This window comes from Doryrhamphus excisus, linkage group LG22, assembly GCF_037039965.1.
Source record: "Doryrhamphus excisus strain RoL-2023G ecotype Guam linkage group LG22, RoL_Dexc_Guam_v1.1, whole genome shotgun sequence".
In the NCBI taxonomy this organism is placed as follows: Eukaryota; Metazoa; Chordata; class Actinopteri; order Syngnathiformes; family Syngnathidae; genus Doryrhamphus; species Doryrhamphus excisus.
Window position 1 is genome coordinate 2,631,491 of NC_136378.1, and position 25,152 is coordinate 2,656,642.

General features: G+C 41.3%; 1 protein-coding gene across 2 annotated transcripts in view; it reads right to left on the reverse strand.

Annotated features, from left to right (window-relative positions):
• Window positions 1-25,152, reverse strand: part of LOC131110125 (bifunctional heparan sulfate N-deacetylase/N-sulfotransferase 1-like) — a 67,635-nt gene that overhangs the window by 6,994 nt on the left and 35,489 nt on the right. The window contains exons 1-10 of one of the 2 annotated variants that reach the window (XM_078788388.1): window positions 24,210-24,592; window positions 12,531-13,465; window positions 10,351-10,833; window positions 8,643-8,730; window positions 8,218-8,372; window positions 6,599-6,784; window positions 3,406-3,534; window positions 1,813-1,995; window positions 585-681; window positions 164-287 (exon numbers count right to left, since the gene is read on the reverse strand). In XM_078788388.1, coding sequence (XP_078644514.1) covers window positions 164-287; window positions 585-681; window positions 1,813-1,995; window positions 3,406-3,534; window positions 6,599-6,784; window positions 8,218-8,372; window positions 8,643-8,730; window positions 10,351-10,833; window positions 12,531-13,076 — 1,991 coding nt within the window. In that variant the 5' untranslated portion in view covers window positions 13,077-13,465; window positions 24,210-24,592. Of the gene's footprint in view, window positions 1-163; window positions 288-584; window positions 682-1,812; window positions 1,996-3,405; window positions 3,535-6,598; window positions 6,785-8,217; window positions 8,373-8,642; window positions 8,731-10,350; window positions 10,834-12,530; window positions 13,466-24,209; window positions 24,593-25,152 lie in introns of those variants that run through there. The other variant, XM_058062854.2, reaches the window with a different exon arrangement.

A 25,152-nucleotide genomic window follows, 5' to 3' on the forward strand; every position in this document is an offset into this window, starting at 1 on the left:
TACAGCACCCCCGTACATTTTAAGTTTGAGCCCACCCACTTCCTGCTCAGACATTGCAAGCCACGCCCCCACGGAACACACACACACACACACACACACATGTGGATGAGTTGTTTGGAGTCCGCCAACAACCGCTACTTGGTTTACCGATGATCTCTCTTACCAGTCGATGCCTCTATGGTAGTTGTGGCCGTTGAAGAACTGGATCTCCTCAAAGGTCTCCTTACTGGGGTAGTTACTGGTCAGGTCGGGGTGCATGCTGAGGAACAGGTAAAGAGCCGTCGTGCCTGAGAGGACGGCCAAAGACAAGAAGTGGAGATGACAGCGGGGAGGAAATAAAGAGCAAGGAAAGAGGATTAAAGCAGACCAAATCCAATTACTTGGTACCTCATACAGTGAAGGCTGACACTTGTGTAATGGAAACGGCATAGCGGGTTGGCTAACACCTTCATAACAAAGCAGCACTCCATGAAGCAGAAACGTTGTTGATTTCCTGAGAGCTAATCAAATGCTTTTTTAAAGGATTCGTATTCAAGTCGTTTCCTCCTGCAACCTGTAGAGGGGGCTGATGGACTGCATCTCACCTGTCTTCTGAGGGCCGATGACAAGGAGTTTGGGGAAGCGGTCACAGGTTTTTTCTTTGGACCAGATGTCCTTATGCCGTTTGTCCTCGCATGGATCCTGTCCGAATACAAAATGAAAACAAATGCAAAAATAGAATGAGGTTTTTTCTAACTTGGGGCGTCCATATATGATATTTTTATTTCTGTTACGGCAGATTGTTGATATTTTTATTACTTGATTAGCTTAGATTAGTAATGGTAATGGTTTAATTTCATTTGAACATGCATCAGATTGCAATTGAATGCATCACATAATCAGTTCACAGTTCCACATGTCCAAAAGGAGTAGGAAGAAGCAAAGCTTATTAAATCCTACCCCTCCATCTGGTACTTTTACAATCAGTAACTGTTACATTTGTTCACTTCCTGCTTTCTTAATATATTTAAGTTTTTATTATTATTATTATTTTTTTTTTGTTGTTGTCACATATTCAGTTCACAGATCCACATCATACCCCTCCATCAGGTACTTTTACAATTAGTAACTGTTAAATTTGTTCACTTCCTGCTTTCCTAATATAGTTTTTTTTTTTCAATTTTATTTTTGTCACATAATTACACATATCCAAAAGGAGTAGGAAGAAGCAAAGCTTATTAAATCCTACCCCTCCATTAGGTACTTTTACAATTAGTAACTGTTACATTTGTTCACTTCCTGCTTTCCTAATATAGTTTGTTTGTTTTTTGTTTTTTTTTTTTCAATTTTATTTTTGTCACATAATTACACATATCCAAAAGGAGTAGGAAGAAGCAAAGCTTATTAAATCCTACCCCTCCATCTGGTACTTTTACAATCAGTAACGGTTACATTTGTTCACTTCCTGCTTTCCTAATATAGTTTAAGTTTTTTTTTTTGGTCACATAATTCAACATGTCAAAAAGGAGTAGGAAGAAGCAAAGCTTATTAAATCCAAGTTTTTTTTAAATAATTATTATGTTTTAATTTTATTTTTGTCACATAATCAGTTCCCAGTTCCACATGTCCAAAAGGAGTAGGAAGAAGCAAAGCTTAGTAAATCCTACCCGTCCGTCTGGTACTTTTACAATCAATAACTGTTACATTTGTTCACTTCCTGCTTTCCTAATATAGTTAAATTTTTTATTTTTATTTTTGTCACGTACCAAAGTACGAGGTGATATGACCATACAGTGACATAATGGGTACCATAGTACTGTTAGTAACTCTCACCTGCCAGAGTGGATCTCTCTCAGAGGGGAACAGGCTGAAGTATTTCTGAGCCAGCTGCACAGGCGGGAGGGTCTGCATCTTCAGGTTTGTCCAGGTCTTGACGAACATCATCAAGCTTTTAAACGTGTAGAGGCCAAGGCGGTCGTTCCCGTAGTTGGACAAATGGGTCATGAAGATGCTGATCTGTTATAGAGGGAGACTGCCATCAGGACTCAAGACTCAAGCATATGGGGGGGGGATATTGATTTTATTACACTATATGAAAGAAGATATGTTAAGCATCCAAAGCAGGGATGTCCAAAGTGCAGCCTCAGGGCCATTTTTGGCCAGTGGCTGTGTTTTTATTGGCCAGAAGCACATTCTAGAACTACAATTTAACAAGAAAACTAAAAAAAATGCAAAAGTGAATCAGTAAATCCAAAATAAGAGAAAAAAGTAATTTAATTATTATTTAATTATTTAAAAGTAATTTTTAATTATATATAAAAAAAATATAAAAAAAATGCATAAAATGTATATTACAAGAATGAAGCCAATTTAGAAGTTGAAATTCATTCATTCATTTTCTACCGCTTTTTCCTCACGAGGGTCGCGGGGGTGCTGGAGCCTATCCCAGCTGTCTTCGAGCGAGAGGTGGGGCACACCCTGGACTGGTGGCCAGCCAATCACAGGGCACATATAGACAAACAACCATTCACACTCACATTCATACCTATGGACAATTTGGAGTCGCTAATTAACCTAGCATGTTTTTGGAATGTGGGAGGAAACCGGAGTACCCGGAGAAAACCCTCGCATGCACGGGGAGAACATGCAAACTCCACACAGAGATGGCCGAGGGCGGGGAAAGACAAAATAAGATGCCAAAAACTTACCACTTCCACACAAACTAGGAGGAGAAGTTATTAATTCATTCATTTTCTACCGCTTATCCTAACGAGGGTCGCACGGGGGTGCTGGAGCCTATCCCAGCTGTCTTCGGGCAAGAGGCGGGCGGGATACACCCTGGACTGGTGGCCAGCCAATCACAGGGCACATATAGACAAACAACCATTCACACTCACATTCATACCTATGGACAATTTGGAGTCGCTAATTAACCTAGCATGTTTTTGGAGAAAACCACACACAGATGGCCGAGGGTGGAATATAATATAATATTAAGAGAAAAAAAATATTCAAGAAAATGTGTTTAAGGCTTAATATTATGAGAATGGTAAAAAGTTGTAATATTGTAGCTCCCTGATTAGCGTGCTACACAAAAGGACAAGGACTGTAACTAATTTAAGGATGACGTATGGCGGAAGATGGCTGCCAAACAGCTGGGATGCAATAACAATAGTAATACGGCAAGTATGCAAGTAAAAGCAAGCGCTACTGTAATATTAGCGTTTAATGATCGTACAAAGTTACCCACTATGCACAGCGACGTTCGCAATCAGCAATCAGGAGACAAATATAGCGCCCACAGCGGACTACAAAGAAACATGGCCGCATGACTCATCAGTCGGCCATTGTCCTGCGTCCTATTTAAAATCAGCGGCTAAATGGGCTTCCCGATGTGGCAAAAGGCTACGCTGTGTTCGGACTCACCGGGTTCAGCAGAACCGTTTGGAAGAGTTCTCCCCCGTTGATGAGCTTGTCCAGTTCATTGGGGCTGCCTGGGTAGTCTTTGTAGAAGATGGTGTGCGTGAAAAGACCGCACGTCTGCCTGGGCAGCACCTGCGAGGAGAACACACACACGGAAAGTCAATAATGGCGGAAATGAAGCAAAAAAAAACAAAAACAGTGGTTTTTGACAACGCCACTTTCACTCCATCCCCGCTCATCCGCAACCAGAATGGACTACTGCAACAGTATTCTCGACGCCAGTGATTTTCAACCTTTTTTGAGCCATGGCATGTTTTTTTTTTACATTGGAAAAATCTTGTGTCACACCACTAACCAAAAATGTTACAAAATGTCACCACCATCTCACACGTGCATCAATAAGTCTATCAAAAGAACCATTTTTTTAACAACAAAAAAAAGTGAAACAATCAGTAAATCCAAAATGGAAAAAAAAGTAATTTAAATGTATAAAAAAATATGCGTATATATAAAAAATATATACAAATATTTTTAAAAAAGCATAAAAATGTATATTACAAGAATAAAGTCAATTTACAAGTTTAAAATTTGTTGGACATTTTTAATATGAGAATATTATAATTCATTAATTCATTTTCTACAGCATGTATTGATTTTATGACACTGAAAGAAGACATGCTAAGCATCAAAATCAGGGATGTCCAAAGTGCGGCCTCAGGGCCATTTTTGGCTCATGGCTGTTTTTATTGGCCAGCAGCACATTCTAAAAGTAGAATTAAACAAGAAAACTAAAAAAAATGAGTTCCCCTCCTATTTTGTGTGGAAGTGGTAACTTTTTGGCTTCTTATTTCGTCTTTCCCCACCCTCGGCCATCTCTGTGTGGAGTTTGCATGTTCTCCCCGTGTATTCTCCGGGTACTCCGGTTTCCTCCCACATTCCAAAAACATGCTAGGTTAATTAGCGACTTCAAATTGTCCATAGGTATGAATGTGAGTGTGAATGGTTGTTTGTCTATATGTGCCCTGTGATTGGCTGGCCACCAGTCCAGGGTGTACCCCGCCTCTCGCCTGAAGACAGCTGGGATAAGCTCCAGCACCCTCTGCGACCCTCGTGAGGACAAGTGGTAGAAAATGAATAAATATTAGTGGTTGGCAGGAAGACCTGGGTTCGATTCTCTGCTCGGGCATCTCTGTGTGAATTTGTGTGAATGGTTGTTTGCCTATATGTGCCCTGTGATTGGCTGGCGACCAGTCCAGGGTGTACCCCGCCTCTCGCCCCAAGATAGCTGGGATAGGCTCCAGCACCCCCGCAATCCTCGTGTGGAATGAGTTTTCCTCCTATTTTGTGTGGAAGTGGTAACTTTTTGGCTTCTTATTTTGTCTTTCCCCACCCTCGGCCATCTCTGTGTGGAGTTTGCATGTTCTCCCCGTGCATGCGTGGGTTTTCTCCGGGTACTCCGGTTTCCTCCCACATTCCAAAAACATGCTAGGTTAATTAGCGACTCCAAATTGTCCATAGGTATGAATGTGAGTGTGAATGGTTGTTTGTCTATATGTGCCCTGTGATTGGCTGGCGACCAGTCCAGGGTGTACCCCGCCTCTCGCCTGAAGACAGCTGGGATAGGCTCCAGCACCCCTTGCGACCCTCGTGAGGAAAAGCGGTAGAAAATGAATGAATTATTAAAAAAAACAAAACAAAAGCGTGCAGCTCCAAGTCCCCATTGTTTGCCCCCCCCAATAACATCCATATTATGCATCTCATCTAGCCAAAGCAAACCTCTTTCACATTCACGTCTATATGGAAATTGATGGAAATGCTTTTACAGTTTCAAGTGTCTGGGGGACTGAATATCAATCATCACTAAGCAGGGGGAGACGCTCCATTCAGAGTCCATCTCAAGGACGGCGGAAGAGAGCGGCGGAGACCACACGGTCGGCCGGTTGAATGCCAACACTACAAAGAGACCGGACTCGAGCTGTGCACTTTTTCATTTGCTCTGAAGGTCAAGCAGGGAGAGAAATAGATAAGATTTGTTCCTCCTTTTGAACCTTTTCGACGTGATTTATTCAGCTTTAATGTTGCTTGGGAACTTTAATATTCAGCACTGTGGAGGAGATCCAGTAGAGGAATAGAGACGTCAGTCTTTGTTATGGCGGACAGTTGCAAGACTATGCTATCATGTGACTTCCTGGTGGGTTTTCTCCAGGTACTCCGGTTTCCTCCCATATTCCAAAAACATGCTAGGTTAATTAGCGACTCCAAATTGTCCATAGGTATGAATGTGAGTGTGAATGGTTGTTTGTCTATATGTGCCCTGTGATTGGCTGGCCACCAGTCCAGGGTGTACCCCGCCTCTTGCCCGAAGAAACCTGGGCTAGGCTCCAGCACCCCTTGCGACCCTTGTGAGGATAAGTGGTAAAAAATTAATGAATGAATTTGTTCTCCTCCTATTTTGTGTGGAAGTGGTAACTTTTTGGCTTCTTATTTTGTCTTTCCCCACCCTCGGCCATCTCTGTGTGGAGTTTGCATGTTCTCCCCGTGCATGCGTGGGTTTTCTCCGGGTACTCCGGTTTCCTCCCACATTCCAAAAAAGATGCTAGGTTAATTAGCGACTCCAAATTGTTCATAGAATGTGAGTGTGAATGGTTGTTTGACTATATGTGCCCTGTGATTGGCTGGCCACCAGTCCAGGGTGTACCCCGCCTCTCGCCCCAAAACATCTGGGATAGGCTCCAGCACGACCCTCGTGAGAATAAGCAGTAGAAAATGAATGAATGAATGAGTTCTCCTCCTATTTTGTGTGGAAGTGGTAACTTTTTGGCTTCTTATTTTGTCTTTCCCCACCTTCGGCCATCTCTGTGTGGAGTTTGCATGTTCTCCCCGTGCATGCGTGGGTTTTCTCCGAGTACTCCGGTTTCCTCCCACATTCCAAAAACATGCTAGGTTAATTAGCCACTCCAAATTGTCCAAAGTATATATATATATATATATATATATATAGATTTACTGCTAGCCGAGAGGGAGGTGAGTAAAAAAAAAAAAATGTCTGAAGTGCCACAGAAGAAGATCATTACCGAATGAAGGATAGCTCACGTAAAAGGGTGGAGGAGAATGTTGATGGATGGCGTAGCGCCAGAGGTAACAAGTTAATGAGGTCTCATGGACGGCGAGTCGGAGAAAAAGGAGCGATGCTTACGCTGATGCCGCTGTGGATGAAACCTCGTCGGAAACGGGCCGGTTTCAGATGCGGATATTCCTCAGTGCTGGTCACCTTGATGCTCCACACTTTCTTCCAGGCGTCGTAAAGCTGCATGTGGACGGGGTAGACGCCCGAATGGTGTGGCGAGACGGCGTAGCCCATGTTGGTGGGGATGCCGTGCTCCTGGAGGGATGGAGAAGAAGAAAGGAGGTGTCCATTAAAAGGTTAGGAGCTAACAAGGTTTATGAAATCTACCATCATGTTCCACACATCCACCACTTGCCACAGAGTTTTTAATTCACGGCAAACATGGCTTGCATCACCGATAGCTGTGTCAGCCACGCAAATAGTCTGACATCATTCAAATCCTGACACGTTGCAGCCCGCCAATAAAGAGGAACACGGCTCAGTGAAGGCCAAGATGGAGGACATCCAGTACTTCCATAAAAGAAAAAGGCAGGTTTTTGCACTCTTCCCCTTGGCATAGAGTTAAACAACAACCACACATGGCTGCCAGAAAAGTGCTAAGGCAGGGGTCTCAAACTCAATTTACTTGGGGGCCACTAGAGCTAGGGTCTGGGTGAGACTGGGCCGCATCAGGTTTTCAAAAAAAAACAAAAAAAAAACAACGCATTTATTAAAAACAAAAAAATTTAAAAAATATCTTACTTTTTATTTTTCTACACAAAATAAGATGAAAAATAAATAAACAAATCAAGAATAAAGAAAATCAATCAGTAATAAATAAATATAATAATAATAAAAACTTAAGAAACCACATATAGTTGGTGGGTAAACAAATTATTTTTTTCAGATTAAAATGAACAAAGCATTATTAGAGCCCTGTAGACATGACAAAACACGACTATAGTCACATTTATACTCTTTTTATTTACAACATATTGCGCAACTGCAGGGTCTTGAGACACATGCTAACTCGCAAACTAGAGAGCTAGCGACCCAAAACGGTAGCCTTCAAGTTATTTCCTTTAAACTTAAATAGCCAAAAACTTACCACTTCCACACGGATAGGGAGGATAACTATTAACAGTTATTTAACCTTTAACATGAACATTAATCAAAAGTAATAATTTTTTCTGGGTACATGATACCATACAGCATCCATATCAAACTTGCGCGGGCTGCAAAAATTTAAAAGAATTTTTTTTAATTTTTTTAAAGTTTTTTTTTTATTTAATTTTTTTTTATTTTATTTTTGTCACATAATACAATAAGGTTTTTTTTTTTTAAATGAGTACATTTTAGAAATAAAGAGTTAGTATGTTCTCTGAATTATCCTTACTGGCCTTTTTTGCAGTACATTTAGTGAGTGAAGATTGCTTTTATAGTTATTAACCCATATTTCCATATAATAAGTAAGATATGGCAGACAAGTTACAAAGAGCTGGACAACAACAGGTGACTCGGAAGTGCTCGTTGTTATGCTCAAATGATAATTTAAGGAAGTACGTGATGTCGGGAGCTGGGAATCCGATCATCTCAGCTGAACGCGATGAAGTGTCAAGTCAACGTTGTCGACCCCGAGATGAGAACTAACTGAAACGTTCTTCCAGTTCAGTTGTGACGGTGTTTATCCGCCGTTAAATTTCACTCACCATCGCAAATTTCTTGTTGAGCAGCATCTGCTCGGCGAGCACGGACTGGTTGTGGAAGAGATGAGGCTGCATGTGACTCCACATGTGAGGAAACCACCAGAACTCCTTCACGTAGGACAGCAGCAGGTCGTCACCCAGGTCCTCCTCATCCGATCCTGGGTGTTAAAAGTGGAATAAAAAGTGAGTCGGGAGGACAAGGTATAAAATATAGGTAGGTGAAATGGGGTGAGTGATTTAAAAAAAAAAAAAAAAAAAGGGAATTAAAGTTAAATGAGTCAGAAGAGTGGAGTTCAAATATTAGCGAGGCGAGGGCGAGAAAGAGAGAAAGAGAGATAAGAAATAAGCTCAGGGCATAAAAAGCGACGAAGAGGAATAAAAATATTATGAGCCCAAAACTTCATGTGTGTTATTCCGGGTCGTCTTACCAGCGTGGAAGAATTTCCCTGAGAAGCCCAGATTGAAGGTGAAGTTGGGAACATGGGTGCGCATTTCCCTCTGCGTCTCCAGCAGGGCCTGAACCCACACAAACACACACACACATGTTAAGTGGAAAGAATCATGAGTCAGCACACTCCCGCACGAGCACATTAATGAGGGAGGGGGGATGGATATGGGCATGCATATTTCATCCTGCATCTTCCTTTTCAGTAAACATCCAACCATTGCTGCGCTCCCCGTTGCCTCACTCCTCTCCGAAATTCCGTTTGATATTTCGCTCGTCTCTGATTTTTTTTTTGGGGGGTGTTTGTTTCATTTCATGTGTTCGCCGCTTGACACTCCCAACACACAACTCCAGCCTCACACACGCTCGCACACTTCACCATCTTGTCAGGCGTGTGATGCCTTCCTAAAAGCTTGCCGTGGCGTCGCCCACACGAGGAGGCCTTCATGCGTCCTACGGAAGTTTTGCTACATCACATCCTCTGTCTCGATTTGTGAGAGCGGGGGGCAACAAGAGTAAGGAGCTTTTCAACATTATTTCTACGTCTCGGCGCCCCCTGAAATATTCATAGCTGTGGCGTTTCTGTAACAGTACAAACGCTGGGGGACTGTCGGATTTGAGCGGTCCACGGGGACAAAAGCATTGAAAAGGAAAAACGGAAAGAAAAAAAAAAAGATGTTTCTGTGTGACTGGTTTTTATTTCACTACACAGACGCTTGAGAAGTACTTGAGATATTCATTCATTTATTTCTTTTCTACGAGGGTCGCAGTAGGGTGCTGGAGCCTACACAAAATAAGAAGCCAAAAAGTTACCGCTTCCTTCTATCGCTTTTCCTCACGAGGGTCGCGGGGGATGCTGGAGCCTATCCCAGCTGTCTTCTGGCGAGAGGCGGAGTACACCCTGGACTGGTGGCCAGCCAGCCAATCACAGGGCACATATAGACAAACAACCATTCACACTCATATTCATACCTATGGACAATTTGGAGTCGCTAATTAACCTAGCATGTTTTTGGAATGTGGGAGGAAACCGGAGTACCCGGAAAAAACCCACACATGCGCGGGGAGAACATGCAAACTCCACACAGACATGGCCGAGGGTGAGGAAACACAAAATAAGAAGCCAAAAAGTTACCACTTCCACACAAAATAGGAGGAGAACTCATTCATTCATTCATTTTCAATCGCTTTTCCTCACAAGGGTCGTGGGTGGTGCTGGAGCCTATCCCAGCTGTCTTCAGGGCGAGAGGCGGGGTACACTCTGGACTGGTGGCCAGCCAATCACAGGGCACATATAGACAAATAACCATTCACACCTATGACAAATTTGGAGTCGCTAATTAACCTAGCATGTTTTTGGAACGTGGGAGGAAACCGGAGAAAACCCACTCATGCACGGGGAGAACATGCAAACTCCACACAGAGATGGCCGACGGTAAGGAAACACAAAATAAGAAGTCAAAAAGTTACCACTTCCACACAAAATAGGAGGAGAACTCATTCATTCATTCTCTATCGCTTATCCTCAGCCCAAAATGCAAGGGGAGAACAAGCAAACTCCACACAGAGATGGCCGAGGGTGGAATTGAACCCTGGTCTCCTAGCTGCGAGGTCTGCGCGCCAACCACTCGATCACCATGGTGAGACATTTAAAACATAAATGTATCCCCAAAATGAACACACATACTCACCTTGACATCAGGCACTTTCATGCGGGTGCCCTCCTTCCCCACAAAGATGTCATCCACATCCACCAGGATGTAGCGTTCCAGCGACAAGGACAGCCTCTTCCCAGTGAGAAAAGCCACGGCGTCCACAAACACCAGCTTATGGAGCCAGAAGACCAAGTTATTCCCAAACAGGACCCTTTGGATGCCATCATGGAGACCCAAGTCTTGCACCACGGAGGGCAGCAGAGCAGCGTTCTGCCCCATGGATGGAATGCTCTCCGCCGATTGGGTCTTGGCCAACAACACCGGCTCGTACGTCGAGTGATTGGATTGGAAGACGGTCCAGTCGTCTCCAGGGAGAGGACCCGGCAGCGGCTGCCCTGATCGGGTGATAAAGAGTAACGGGGACTTGGGGTTGACGGTGCAGTCCTTGAGACCCAGGTTGGAGTGGAGAAACAGGGGGAATCCTTTCAGCTGAGCGCTCAGCAGGCTGTTCTCATTGGCCTGGTCAGAGAGGAGAGAGAATTCATCACACGGAGCAGTGATGAGGACCGGGTGGAATTCCCGGCTTTCTCCCAAATAAGGAATAATGTCAGGCGTACTCAAACGTGAACGCATGAGGCCGCTTCTACCTGCTATGCTCAATCTGCTCTGATCTGAGACTGCAGACAAACTGAATAACCCTCCTGCTGTGTCCTCTAACATTCAAAGGCTGGGTCCAATACCCCCCCCCCCCCCCAAAAAAAAAGCACCACTCTCTACTTCTCACATCTCCATCGCCATGGCAGCAAACTGTATGCGAGATGTTTTGAATGGAAAAGAATCAGCAATTATTCTACTATATACACACACACGCAAATTTGTTCACTTCCTGCTTTCCTAATATAGTTTAAGTTTTTTGTTTTTTTTTTTATTATTTTTTCATTTTATTTTTGTCACATAATCAGTTCACAGTTCCACATGTCCAAAAGGAGTAGGAAGAAGCAAAGTTTATTAAATCCTACCCCTCCATCTGGTACTTTTACAATCAGTAACTGTTACATTTGTTCACTTCCTGCTTTCCTAATATTATTACTAATATTCATATTTTTATTATTATTTTTTTTTGTCACAAACAGTTCACAGTTCCACATGTCCAAAAGGAGTAGGAAGAAGCAAAGCTTATTAAATCCTACCCCTCCATCTGGTACTTTTACAATCAGTAACTGTTACATTTGTTCACTTCCTGCTTTCCTAATATAGTTTTTTTTTTGTCACATAATCAGTTCCCAGTTCCACATGTCCAAAAGGAGTAGGAAGAAGCAAAGCTTATTAAATCCTACCCCTCCATCTGGTACTTTCACAATCTGTAACTGTTACATTTGTTCACTTCCTGCTTTCCTAATATAGTTTTTTTTTATTAAATCCTACCCCTCCATCTGGTTCAAGCCCACCTCAAACATACGACCCACCCCAGAAATGCTGCTTAGTTAAAGAGCCATCCTCTCAAGAAAAACAAACAAACCAGCTAATGTACATGTTATCTGTTATTTTTCATATTTAAAGTAAAATGACTAACTTGGTCAAAAACAAATGTGCTTATTCGTCAACCACTGAATTATCTATTAATGTGAACCCCCCCCCCCCCCCCGGACCCCCCATTCTTTTGGAATGAAATGAAGTGAAGTGCTGACGAGGTGTATTAATATCATGGATTTGGAACACTTACAAAATGCAGAGCGGCAGCATGTTTAAGTCATCGGGAAGCAAATCCTCTTTTCTGATCCCCCCCCCCCCCACCAACCCCCCAACCCCTCTCCATGAACGGTAAATCCCCACCGAGCTTTCCTACCTTTTTTCCATGTCTCATACTCCCTTTTTTTTTTTTAAATATTTTTTCCCGCGTCTCGGGAACGTTGACCCGGCTTTTGGATTACACACAAAAAAAATTTGATTGACAGCAGGACTAAAATTTGAAAGCGAAACTAAAACAAAAAGACAAATGAGAAGTCTTTTGATTAAAAGAGTGATAAATAGAAGACGAGACGACGTGAAAGCGGGACTAAGTGATATTGAACCAAGCAGATTTTTTACAACCCCATGAATCCCATCTGCTTGGAGCCAGAAGAGGCAGATGGACAGGGCAGGAGGTGTGAAAGCAGCGAGGGAGGGGGGTGGGGGTGGGGGGGGTAAAGTGCGAGAGTGTATCGTTGTGTCCTAACCTTGAAGAATCCAATGATGCCCACTCCGTATTCCACACAGTACTTGTCCAGCAGCTCCCGATTCCACGCGTCCAGGTTAACGTACTTGAGAATGTTTTCATAAATCACCAAAGTGAAACGTCCTCGTTCCTTGTCTGTCAAAGTCGGCATGTCGCCCTTCCCGGGAGATATTTCCGTCCGGTACTGGAAGCGCCCGGACTCCAAAATAGCCACAATTTCCTGCCCCAGTTGGGAATACTGACTTTCCACAAAAACCAGAACTACAGGATCTGTTCTGACTCCGGCGGGGTCCACGCCGGGGCCTCCTGAGACGCCGCGAAGCGGCAACAGGCGAGACGGCGTGACTCTGACGTCGTCCGAATCGGCCGACGCTCCATCCGCGCCTGAAACGCCCCCTCCCGACGGCTCCAGCTCCCGCTTGACGCCATACAGGAAGTAAGCCGAGATGAATACGCTGACGGTGCAGAACAGAAACAAGAGAAGGAGGGACGTCTGCAAAGGGAGGAGACGGACCAGCCGACGGACGCGAGTCACGCATCCCAGCATCGTCTCGCGCCGCGCTAAAAAAAAAAAAATACAAGCGCTTGACAAGTTACAAAAAAAATATCAGTCTTTTCTCGAACACGCGGCAAAAAGGCGTTGAGGCGGCAGCTGAAGCAGCTACTGGAGAAAGAAATGACACGGTCTCACGTTGGCTCTCCCTCATATTGCGATGCGGCTTATGTCACCATGGCAGAGAAATGGGGGTCGCTGGTACACACTTATGCCTCAGAGCGGATTCGGGCACGACGCGTCAATGGTAGGGAAACATGATGGAAGACTCCATCACCTGTCCATCACGCCGGCCCTCCCGACCGCTTTTGATTAATCGTCTTGATTGCAGTGTGAGCTCAATGAGATAAGGAAGGTCATCCTATAGCAAGCGGTCCTCGAACCTGAAAAAACAGAAAGAAACAACTATAAGTATGCGGCGACGGTATCACCTCTTATAAAAAATAACAACCTTGCATCCTTTTGTTGTGCGGCCAAATGTGGCCCGCAGGACACCACTTTGAGGCCCCCGCCTTGATATGAAAGTTTAATATAAGTTTGATATGGATGCTGTATGGTATCATGTACCCAGAAAAAATTATTACGTTTGATTCATGTTCATGTTAAAGGTTAAATAACTGTTAATAGTTATCCTCCCTGTCCGTGTGGAAGTGGTAAGTTTTTGGCCATTTAAGTTGAAAGGAAATAACTTGAAGGCTACCGTTTCGGGTCGCTAGCTCTCTAGTTTGCGAGTTAGCATGTGTCTCAAGACCCTGCAGTTGCGCAATATGTTGTAAATTAAAATGAAAATCAATCAATCAGTAATAAATAAATAAATATAATAATAAAACTGCAAATAATAAAAACTTAAGAAACCACATATAGTTGGGTGGGTAGACAAATTATTTTTTTTCAATTAAAATGAACAAAGCATTATTAGAGCCCTGTAGACATGACAAAACACGACTATAGTCACATTTATACTTTTTATTTACAACATATTGCGCAACTGCAGGGTCTTGAGACACATGCTAACTCGCAAACTAGACAGCTAGCGACCTAAACGGTAGCCTTCAAGTTATTTCCTTTAAACTTAAATAGCCAAAAACTTACCACTTCCACACGGATAGGGAGGATAACAGTTATTTAACCTTTAACATGAACATTAATCAAACGTAATAATTTTTTCTGGGTACATGACACCATACAGCATCCATATCAAACATGAAACTTTCATATCAAGGCGGGGGCCTCAAACTAGTGTCCTGCGAGCCACATTTGGCCCACGAGCCGCGTGTTTGAGACCCCTGATGTAATAAATATGGACACTGTGAGTGACAACAAAGACTCGAGAGGGCGGCAATCCTCGGCCAATCCATTTCCATCCTGACAAAAAGATGAAGCACGAGGACAATGGAAGCTTGTCCATTACGGAAAAGTAATTTCTCCATTTGGAGGTAAGGTGCAAAAATGAAATGGTGCATCATTACTTTTGGAAAGAATACAAGAAAGCAATCACGCGCACACAAGGTCACAACAACATTAACAGTGACCGGTAAAACTATCAAAATTCAAATGAGACAGACGATTGATTGTATCGTAGCCATGTGGGTTCTGATCGCGTTTTCATTAAAAAGGTGGCTAATGTTAAAAACACAGCAGCATCCGTGCCGCAACGCCGGGCACAATAACTACAAAAAGCAATCTTCACTCGCTAAATGTACTGCAAAAAAAAGGTCAGTAAGGATAATTCATAATGCCGCCTACAGAGAACATACTAACTCCTTATTTCTAAAATCACAAATACTTCAACTTGCTGATATAGTTCATCTTCAAACAGCCAAAATAATGCATAAGGCTAAAAACAACCCATTATGTTGACAAAAATGAAATAAAATAAAAAAAATTTAAAAAATTAGAAAATTAAAAAAAAAAATTAAATTTAAAAAATTAAAAATTTAAATTAAACTATATTAGGAAAGCAGGAAGTGAACAAATGTAACAGTTACTGATTGTAAAAGTACCAGATGGAGGGGTAGGATTTAATAAGCTTTGCTTCTTCCTACTCCTTTTGGACATGTGGAACTGTGAACTGATTATGTGACTAAAATAAAATAAAAAAAATAATTAAAAAAACTTAAACTATATTAGGAAAGCAGGAGGTGAACAAATGTAACAGTTACTGATTGTAAAAGTACCCGATGGAGGGGTAGGATTTAATAAGCTTTGCTTCTTCCTACTCCTTTTGGACATGTGGAACTGTGAACTGATTATGTGATGCATTCAATTGTAATCTGATGCATGTTCAAATGAAATCAAACCATTCCCAAATTACCATTACAATGGTTGCCATCGGCGACCATCAATGTATCGACTTTCCACAGACTGAGTGGAGCAATTCGCTGGGCAGATTCGAACAGAATTCGATAAAGACAGCTATCCTTGTACACACGCTATTATTGGATGCGGAGAAATTGAGCCGCCACCGTCTCTTTCAAAGGATCAAGGTCAAACTCCGTCAAGCCTTCCAGGTTGCACGTCTCTTTGAATATACAATCACGATATAGCTTTTGGAGAAACGTGTGATGCCAAAAGTCTTGGTTGAGTAGTGTGACAACTCCCGGGACACTTCCTCGGTCCTCGGCGTGATTGCTTATGCATGAGCGGCCAACCTTGACATGTCATACAATCAATGCCATCATTCCTGCTGGTTATTAATGGCAACACACGGCTGCACGGAGACCTCACAGCTAGAAGACCAGGGTTCAATTCCACCCTCGGCCATCTCTGTGTGGAGTTTGCATGTTCTCCCCGTGCATGCGTGGGTTTTCTCCGGGTACTCCGGTTTCCTCCCACATTCCAAAAACATGCTAGGTTAATTAGCGACTCCAAATTGTCCATAGGTATGAATGTGAGTGTGAATGGTTGTTTGACTATATGTGCCCTGTGATTGGCTGGCCACCAGTCCAGAGTGTACCTTGCCTCTTGCCCGAAGACAGCTGGGATAGGCTCCAGCACCCCCTGCGACCCTCATGAGGATAAGTGGTAGAAAATTAATGAGTTCTCCTCCTATTTTGTGTGGAAGTGGTAACCTTTTGGCTTCTTATTTTGTTTTCCCCCACCCTTGGCCATCTCTGTGTGGAGTTTGTATGTTCTCCCCGTGCATGCGTGGGTTTTTTCCGGTTTCCTCCCACATTCCAAAAACATGCTAGGTTAATTAGCGACTCCAAATTGTCCATAGGTATGAATGTGAGTGTGAATGGTTGTTTGTCTATATGTGCCCTGTGATTGGCTGGCCACCAGTCCAGGGTGTACCCCGCCTCTTGCCTGAAGACAGCTGGGAAACCATAATTATAAATCTATAAAGCATGTTTTGTCTTGACATTTTTGGCTTTCCGGAACAGATTAATTGGATTTATTATTATTTGTTGTGGGAAAAATCGATTGTTCCAATTGGAGTCGCCCCCTTCTGAAACAAATGAACGACACTAACCTTTTTCCTCTTTTTTTAAATACACAAAACACTTTGATATTTTGGCAGCACATTCCCAGAGTCCTTTTCAATGTTAAAATATGTATTAGACATAAGGCCAAGGCGTAAACAACATTAAAATCTAAATGGTGAAACTGAGTCGATGGCCTTGAGGCAAAGCAAGCTCCGGCTAGATAAGTACGGCTGCTAAGCAGGTCATAGTAAGTGTGGAGAATTTGGAGGAAAATATAAAAAAGTCTAGAATGCATCATGCTTCTGTGTTATCGTCATAAATGCGTGAAAATGTCTTGTGCTTTACTTGTTTGCTATTCAAGCCATTGCTATTTTTCATTTTTGTCATTTTTGACCCACTTATGGAAGGTTGGGGTAGTAAGCCAAAAACTAAAATTTCTCAAAATGTATAAAAGATAACTTAAAAATATGAATGGCATGATATCAAAAACATGTTTTTTGAGGAATACCTGGAATATGAAAAAATAAAAAATCTTTACGAAGATATTTCAAGAAAACAACCTGACCGGGTCATTTTTGACCCACTTATGGAAGGTTGGGGTAGTAACATAAAAACTAAAATTTCTTAAAATGTATAAAAGGTAAGTTAAAAATGTGAATGGCATGATATCAAAAACATGTTTTTTGAGGAATACCTGGAATATGAAATGATAAAAAAAAATTTCATTACTAAGATATTTCAAGAAAACAACCTGACCGGGTCATTTTTGACCCACTTATGGAAGGTTGGGGTAGTAACACAAAAACTAAAATTTCTTAAAATGTATAAAAGGTACATTAAAAATGTGAATGACATGATATCAAAAACATGTTTTTTGAGCAATACTTGGAATATGAAATAACAATTTTTCATTTTTGTCATTTTTGACCCACTTATGGAAGGTTGGGTTAGTAACACAAAAACAAAAATGTCTTAAAATGTATAAAAGGTAAGTTAAAAATGTGAATGGCATGATATCAAAAACATGTTTTTTGAGGAATAACTGGAATATGAAATAACAATTTTTCATTTTTGTCATTTTTGACCCACTTATGGAAGGTTGGGTTAGTAACACAAAAACAAAAATGTCTTAAAATGTATAAAAGGTAAGTTAAAATGTGAATGGTATGATATCAAAAACATGTTTTTTGAGGAATACCTGGAATATGAAATGATAAAAAAAAATTTCATTACTAAGATATTTCAAGAAAACAACCTGACAAGGTCATTTTTGACCCACTTATGGAAGGTTGGGGTAGTAACACAAAAACAAAAATTTCTTAAAATGTATAAAAGGTACATTAAAAATGTGAATGGCATGATATCAAAAACATGTTTTTTGAGGAATACCTGGAATATGAAACTCTAAAAAAAAAATTCATTACTAAGATATTTCAAGAAAACAACCTGACAAGGTCATTTTGACCCACTTATGCATCTAAGTGTTATTGTGTAAGAAAAACACACAAAATAAACACGTTATCTCTGATTATTAGCAGCAGAGCGCTGGTACGGGTGACACAAAATACACAGAGTTGGGACACACAAATCTTGCCCAATTCCGAGCAGCGATATCCGTCTCTCCGTGTTGACCTTCAGACAGTAATGACCCAAAAAGCTCCACCAGCGAGAGAGCGGGATGAAGAGAAAGCCAAAAGCTTGACGTGTGAAGCAGCAGCTGTGAGATCACGGAAGCTGAAGGGATGGAATCGTACATTAGAGCGTAATGGGGATGAAGGCACCCAAGGAAGGGAATAATGGCTAATGGCTTTCAGATGCCTGGATCTGCTTTATCTGCCAGGCGTACACTGCCGCTGATGAGGGAAATACACAACCAACAAATGTCTGCATCGTCCTGCCGACTTAATCGATGCAAAAATGTACAAGAGGAGATGAGCGTATGAATATTTTATGCTTGCCAGCAGACATATCCATAAGTTAATAGAGCAGCCAAAAGGTGCACAGAGACTGGAGAGTTTCGGGCTGCCAAAGAAAGTCAATGTCTTAAGTCATGCATAAAGGAGAGGCAGATGGAAGATAATACACATCTGCAAGACAACATATTCATTCTCAAAACATGCAAGAGGAATTCATAGTCAGTAGAACATCTGGAATTGTGCTCCGAGACACGTGGTCGCCATAAATAGAATGACAGTGATACATAATAGGAAAACATTAAAAAAAATAAAAATAATGGAACACATCCCATTAAGTGGTTACCGCACAGGCCTCACAGCTAAGAGACCCTAGTTCAATTCCACCCTCGGCCACCTCTGTGTTCCCTCTCACATTCCAAAAACACGCTAGGTTAATTAGCGACTCCAAATTGTCCATAGGTATGAATGTGAGTGTGAATGGTTGTTTGTCTATATGTGCCCTGTGATTGGCTGGCCACCAGTCCAGGGTGTACCCCGCCCGCTCTCGCCTGAAGACTGCTGGGATAGGCTCCAGCACCCCCCACAACCCCCGCGCTAGAAAATGAATGAATGAATGAGTTCTCCTCCTATTTTGTGTGGAAGTGGTAACTTTTTGGCTTCTTATTTTGTCTTTCCCCACCCTCGGCCATCTCTGTGTGGAGTTTGCATGTTCTCCCTGGGTACTCCGGTTTCCTCCCACATTCCAAAAACATGCTAGGTTAATTAGCGACTCCAAATTGTCCATAGGTATGAATGTGAGTGTGAATGGTTGTTTGTCTATATGTGCCCTGTGATTGGCTGGCCACCAGTCCAAGGTGTACCCCGCCTCCCGCCTGAAGACAGCTGGGATAGGCTCCAGCAACCCTCGCGACCCTTGTGAGGATAAGCGGTAGAAAATGAATGAATGAGTTCTCCTATTTTGTGTGGAAGTGGTAACTTTTTGGCTTCTTATTTTGTCTTTCCCTACCCTCGGCCATCTCTGTGTGGAGTTTGCATGTTCTCCCCGTGCATGCGTGGGTTTTCTCCGGGTACTCCGGTTTCCTCCCACATTCCAAAAACATGCTAGGTTAATTAGCGACTCCAAATTGTCCATAGGTATGAATGTGAGTGTGAATGGTTGTTTGTCTATATGTGCCCTGTGATTGGCTGGCCACCAGTCCAGTGTGTACCCTGCCTCTCGCCGGGGTGCTGGAGCCCAGCTGTCTTCAGGCGTTTTTGGAATGTGGAAGGAAACCGGAGTACCCATGCAAACTCCACACAGAGATGGCCGAGGGTGGAATTGAACCCTGGTCTCCTAGCTGTGAGGTCTGTGTGTTAACCATTCAAAAAAGAATGAATGAATGTTAAATTACATTTTTGGAATGTGCTAGGGGCCCCCCCAAAAAACAAACAAAAAAACAACAACCCAAAACCGCACTTTGGCCACCCCTGCCTTAATGTTTTAGATGAGATGGCAGAAGGAAATGTTGGCACAAAGAAGCAGGTGATGGTGGAGAGCAGAGACTAATGATTTTATTGGGACTGGGCGGCTACTCCATCCTGCTGCCTCTAAATCATGGGAAGCACGCCAAAGCTCCACAGTTAGATTAATGAGAGCTGATGAGGAACAGCAAAATGGAGTCCGGTCCTCAGCTCGGACCATTTTTAGGCAAAACAATGCAAGCTTGTCAATGCAATCTGTCCTCCATTTCCTCATAGGCTGGTTTAGTATGAATAAGGACGCATAGAAACAAAATGGATCACTTAGACTCACTTAGACCAGGGGCCTCAAACACGCGGCCCGCGGGCCAAATATGGCCTGCAGGACCCAGAAAAAATTATTACATTAATGTTCATATTAAAGGTTAAATAACTGTTAATGGTTATCCTCCCTATTCGTGTGGAAGTGGTAAATTTTCGGCTTTAGTTTAAAGGAATCTAAGGAATCACTGCCTTTAAAAACACTTCTTTTGCGCCCATAAAACATGCTGGTAAATATGGCTGTCATTTTGGGAAGACTCGATGTTCGATTTCCTTGGGCCAGGGGTCTCAAACACGCGGCCCGCGGGCCTAAGAAAAAATTATTACGTTTGATTAATGTTCTTGTTAAAGGTTAAATAACTGTTAATAGTTAGCCTCCCTATCCGTGTGGAAGTGGTAAGCTTTTGGCTTAAAGGAAATAACTTAAACAACATATTGCGCAACTGCAGGGTCTTGAGACACATGCTAACTCGCAAACTAGAGAGCTAACGACCTAAACAGTAGCCTTCAAGTTATTTCCTTTCAACTTAAATAGCCAAAAACCTACCACTTCCACACGGATAGGGAGGATAACTATTAACGGTTATTTAACCTTTAACATGAACATTAATCAAACGTAATATTTTTTTCTGGGTACATGATACCATACAGCATCCATATCAAACTTTGTGCGGGCCGCACTGACATTATAAAGGCGGGGGCCTCAAACTAGTGTCCTGCGGGCCACATTTGGCCCACGGGCCGCGTGTATGAGACCCCTGCCTTAGACCGAAGATTGCCCCACTCTCCCCCAGCGAACCCTGGGTCCAATCCGCCGTCTTAGCGCTGACTGAAAAATATCCGACTGTCTTCACTCACCACATCACTTGGCAACCACACCGTCCATGACAACGGCAGAGTTACACTATGTTGTGTTCAGGAGCACGGCAACTGTGCAAGGAAATTCTGGCTGTTCTTACTCGTCAGCCTCTGTCATGGAAGTATTGATGCGCATCCGCCAACATGATGCCATCACCCAGAATAACCAGCTGGAATATCCACAATCCCAACCATTATTACCGCTAGTGTGCAAGTCGTCCCGAATAAATTAAATACCACAGTGATGCTCGGGAAAACAACTGGAAGCGTAAAGCGGGGAAATCAGTCAAGCTTAAATAGGTAAGAATGATGTAATCCCTAAAATGTAATCCAGTTAATCTTGTAATTGCATGAGTTGCTTTGAAAAGATTAAAATACAGTCAAAAATCGGGTTTGGAACACCCCCGGTTTTTGTATGATCCGGTTCGCTCGGAAAATAGTTGGTAATGGTAATGGTTTTATTTCATTTGAACATGCATCAGATTACAATTGAATGCATCACATAATCAGTTCATAGTTCCACATGTCCAAAAGGAGTAGGAAGAAGCAAAGCTTATTAAATCCTACCCCTCCATCTGGTACTTTTACAATCACTAACTGTTACATTTGTTCACCTCCTGCTTTCCTAATATGGTTTAAGTTTTTTTATTTTTTGTATTTTATTTTTGTCACATAATCAGTTCACAGTTCCACATGTCCAAAAGGAGTAGGAAGAAGCAAAGCTTATTAAATCCTACCCTCCACCTGGTACTTTTACAATCACTAACTGTTACATTTGTTCACCTCCTGCTTTCCTAATATGGTTTAAGTTTTTTTATTTTTGTATTTTTTGTATTTTATTTTTGTCACATAATCAGTTCACAGTTCCACATGTCCAAAAGGAGTAGGAAGAAGCAAAGCTTATTAAATCCTACCCCTCCATCTGGTACTTTTACAATCACTAACTGTTACATTTGTTCACCTCCTGCTTTCCTAATATAGTTTAAGTTTTTTTAATTATTTTTTTAATTTTATTTTTGTGACATAATCAGTTCACAGTTCCACATGTCCAAAAGGAGTAGGAAGAAGCAAAGCTTATTAAATCCTACCCCTCCATCTGGTACTTTTACAATCAGTAACTGTTACATTTGTTCACTTCCTGCTTTCATAATATAGTTACATTTTTTTAATTAAATTTTTTTTTTTATTTTTCAAAATTTTATTTTCGTCACGTACCGAAGTACGAGGTGATATGACCATACAATGACATAATAAGTTTAATTTATTTTAATTTATTTTAATTTTTTACACTTAATTTTAACTTCTTAATTTTTTTTTTGTCACGTACCGAAGTACGAGGTGATATGACATACATTTTGACGCAGTTATTGAATTATCGAATCATTTACCACAAATATACTATATTTATAGTATATAAATATTTGCTCATATTTTGGATTTGCTTAAACTTTTTGGACAAATTTAAGAGCTAAAAGGCCAATAATAATAAAAAACTAATACAAAAATATGCTTGCCGACTGTATATTATTTCATATTTCAGAAATTGATATCCCTTTACATACATTTTGATGTAGTTATTGCAGTTATGCACAAATATATATTTATAGTACACACACACACAGAGTATATATAAACAGGTTACAATCAGAAGGCACACTTGCTCACGCTGTAAGCTAGCCCTGGCATTCGTCAATATGGAATCAATTTGAAATGTGCATTCCATTTTATGCATTCAGCGAAGCCGCTGTGATTAAAGGCTTAGGGCCGTGAAATAGTGTGGAACATTGCGCCATATTCCCACTCCGGCTTCCTACACCTGTCAGCCGATCTGAATGCACAAGCCAACAGCTTCAGTTGAGCTGCAAATATTTACATCGCTGCTTCTTTTGTAGCAAATTTTTTTTTTTTTTTTTTTGGAACGACATGAAGGAATGTGCTTTGTTTTGAGGCTCGGTTTACACTGCGGGACTCTATTTTGATTTGATGCCATATGTATCATTTATATAAACGTCTCTTAAAAAGCACTACGCCCCTCACATTTCAGCAAGCACTTCATTATACGGTATCTTCAATAGCGACAATACTATAGAAGAGTAGTCAATGGACAGCTTATATAGCGGTAGAGCCGTCCTCTGAAAATAACACACAGTCATGAGAATCTGAATAGCTGGTAACAATATCGGATCAGGACACCCCGATCTAAAACAAATGACAGACACTTGCATAAAAGGCATGATTATACATTCAAAGTCCGTGTGGGCAATTAGAACCCAAGCCGTTCAATTTTTGCACCAGGGCTCGACAATAACAATGTACCGATGGCCCGGGGCAAGTTTGTCTTTTTTATTTAAATTTTTTAAAATTTGTTAAATTTTAATTTTTTTTAATTTTTAAATTTAAATTTTTTATTAAAAAAAAAAAAACTCAGCTCATTCTTAAAGGGAGGAGAACAAAACAGCATTTCAGTGTCATCATCATTGAACAGTACTAGTATGTATGCGAGTACACAATCATTTGATTATATCTTCTCATAGGATAATCCCTCCAAAAAATTAAAAAAATATTTAAAAAAAAAAAAAAAAAAATTTATTAAAATTTTTTTTTGTCTTGTCCCATGAGAAGATATAATCAAATGATTCTGTACTCGCATACATACTAGTACTGTTCAATGATGATAATGAAATGCTGTTTTGTCCCTTTAAAAATTAGCTAAGTTTTTTTATAAAAAAATATATATATATTTTTTTTAAGTATTAGATGACATTTGTAGCTAATTGGTTATTTTTAGCCTTATGCATTATTTTAGGTGTTTGAAGATGAACTACATCAGCAAGTTGAAGTATTTGTGATTTTACAAATAAGGAGTTAGTATGTTCCCTGAATTATCCTTACTGGCCGTTTTTGCAGTACATTTAGCTAGTGAAGATTGCTTTTGTAGTTATTCAACTATCAATTATCAACTATCAATTCGACGCGGTCGACCAAATTTTTAATGATCAATTGGTCCAATAATGAATTATTATGCCCATGTGTCGTTAGTACCATGATCAAAGTCTTTTTCCCTTCCAGGCTCCTTAAGATCTACAATCTATAGGGTTCTATAGGCATGGCGGGATCTGAGAATGGCATGAAAGTGTAAAACGGATTACCTCACAGTGGGGAAAAGCATAGAGGATGAGCTTTGCCAGCGATGGGAACGCTGCGGTGAGCTGGAGATAGCGCAGTAGGGGTCATTAGGGAATGCCGGAGCCAAGATGTGAAATGAAGATGTTCCTCAACGGTACCGTTGTACTCCCGCGGGCGGGGGGTAAAGCGGTGAGAAGGAAGCAAACACCTTCATCAATAGCCTTGATCACCCTCCGTGCAATAAATAAAACATACCGCGCACACGTTAGCACCCTCCCCGGTTAGTCTGCTACCACGGTAAATCTATTTATAGACGCCGTGTGCCCCATTTACAGGCATAGGGACACTAAATCTGTACAGTAAAACAATAATAAGAGATAAGAAAATGGCGGAAAAGGGTTTTAACGTTGTGCTGTTTAAGATGAAGCGAAATGACTATCCAAGTCATTATCTAATACAGGGGTCTCAAACTCAATTTACTTGGGGGGCACTGGAGCTTGGGTCTGGGTGAGACTGGGCTGCATCAGGTTTTCCCGGAAAAAAAAAAAAACAAAAAAAATGCATTTATTAAAAACAAAAAAATGTAAAAATGTAAAAAAAAAAATTCTACAGGAAAAGCTCTGATAAAACATTCCACTGTTCTCAAATATCTTTTTATTTTTCTACACAAAATAAGATGAAAAATAAATAAACAAATCAAGAATAAAGAAAATCAATCAGTAATAAATTAATAAACATAAAAATAATAATAAAAACTTAAGAAACCACATATAGTTGGTGGGTAGACAAATTATTTTTTTTCAGATTAAAATGAACAAAGCATTATTAGAGCCCTGTAGACATGACAAAACACGACTATAGTCACATTTATACTCTTTTTATTTACAACATATTGCGCAACTGCAGGGCCTCGAGACACATGCTAACTCGTTAACTAGAGAGCTAGCGACCTAAACGGTAGCCTTC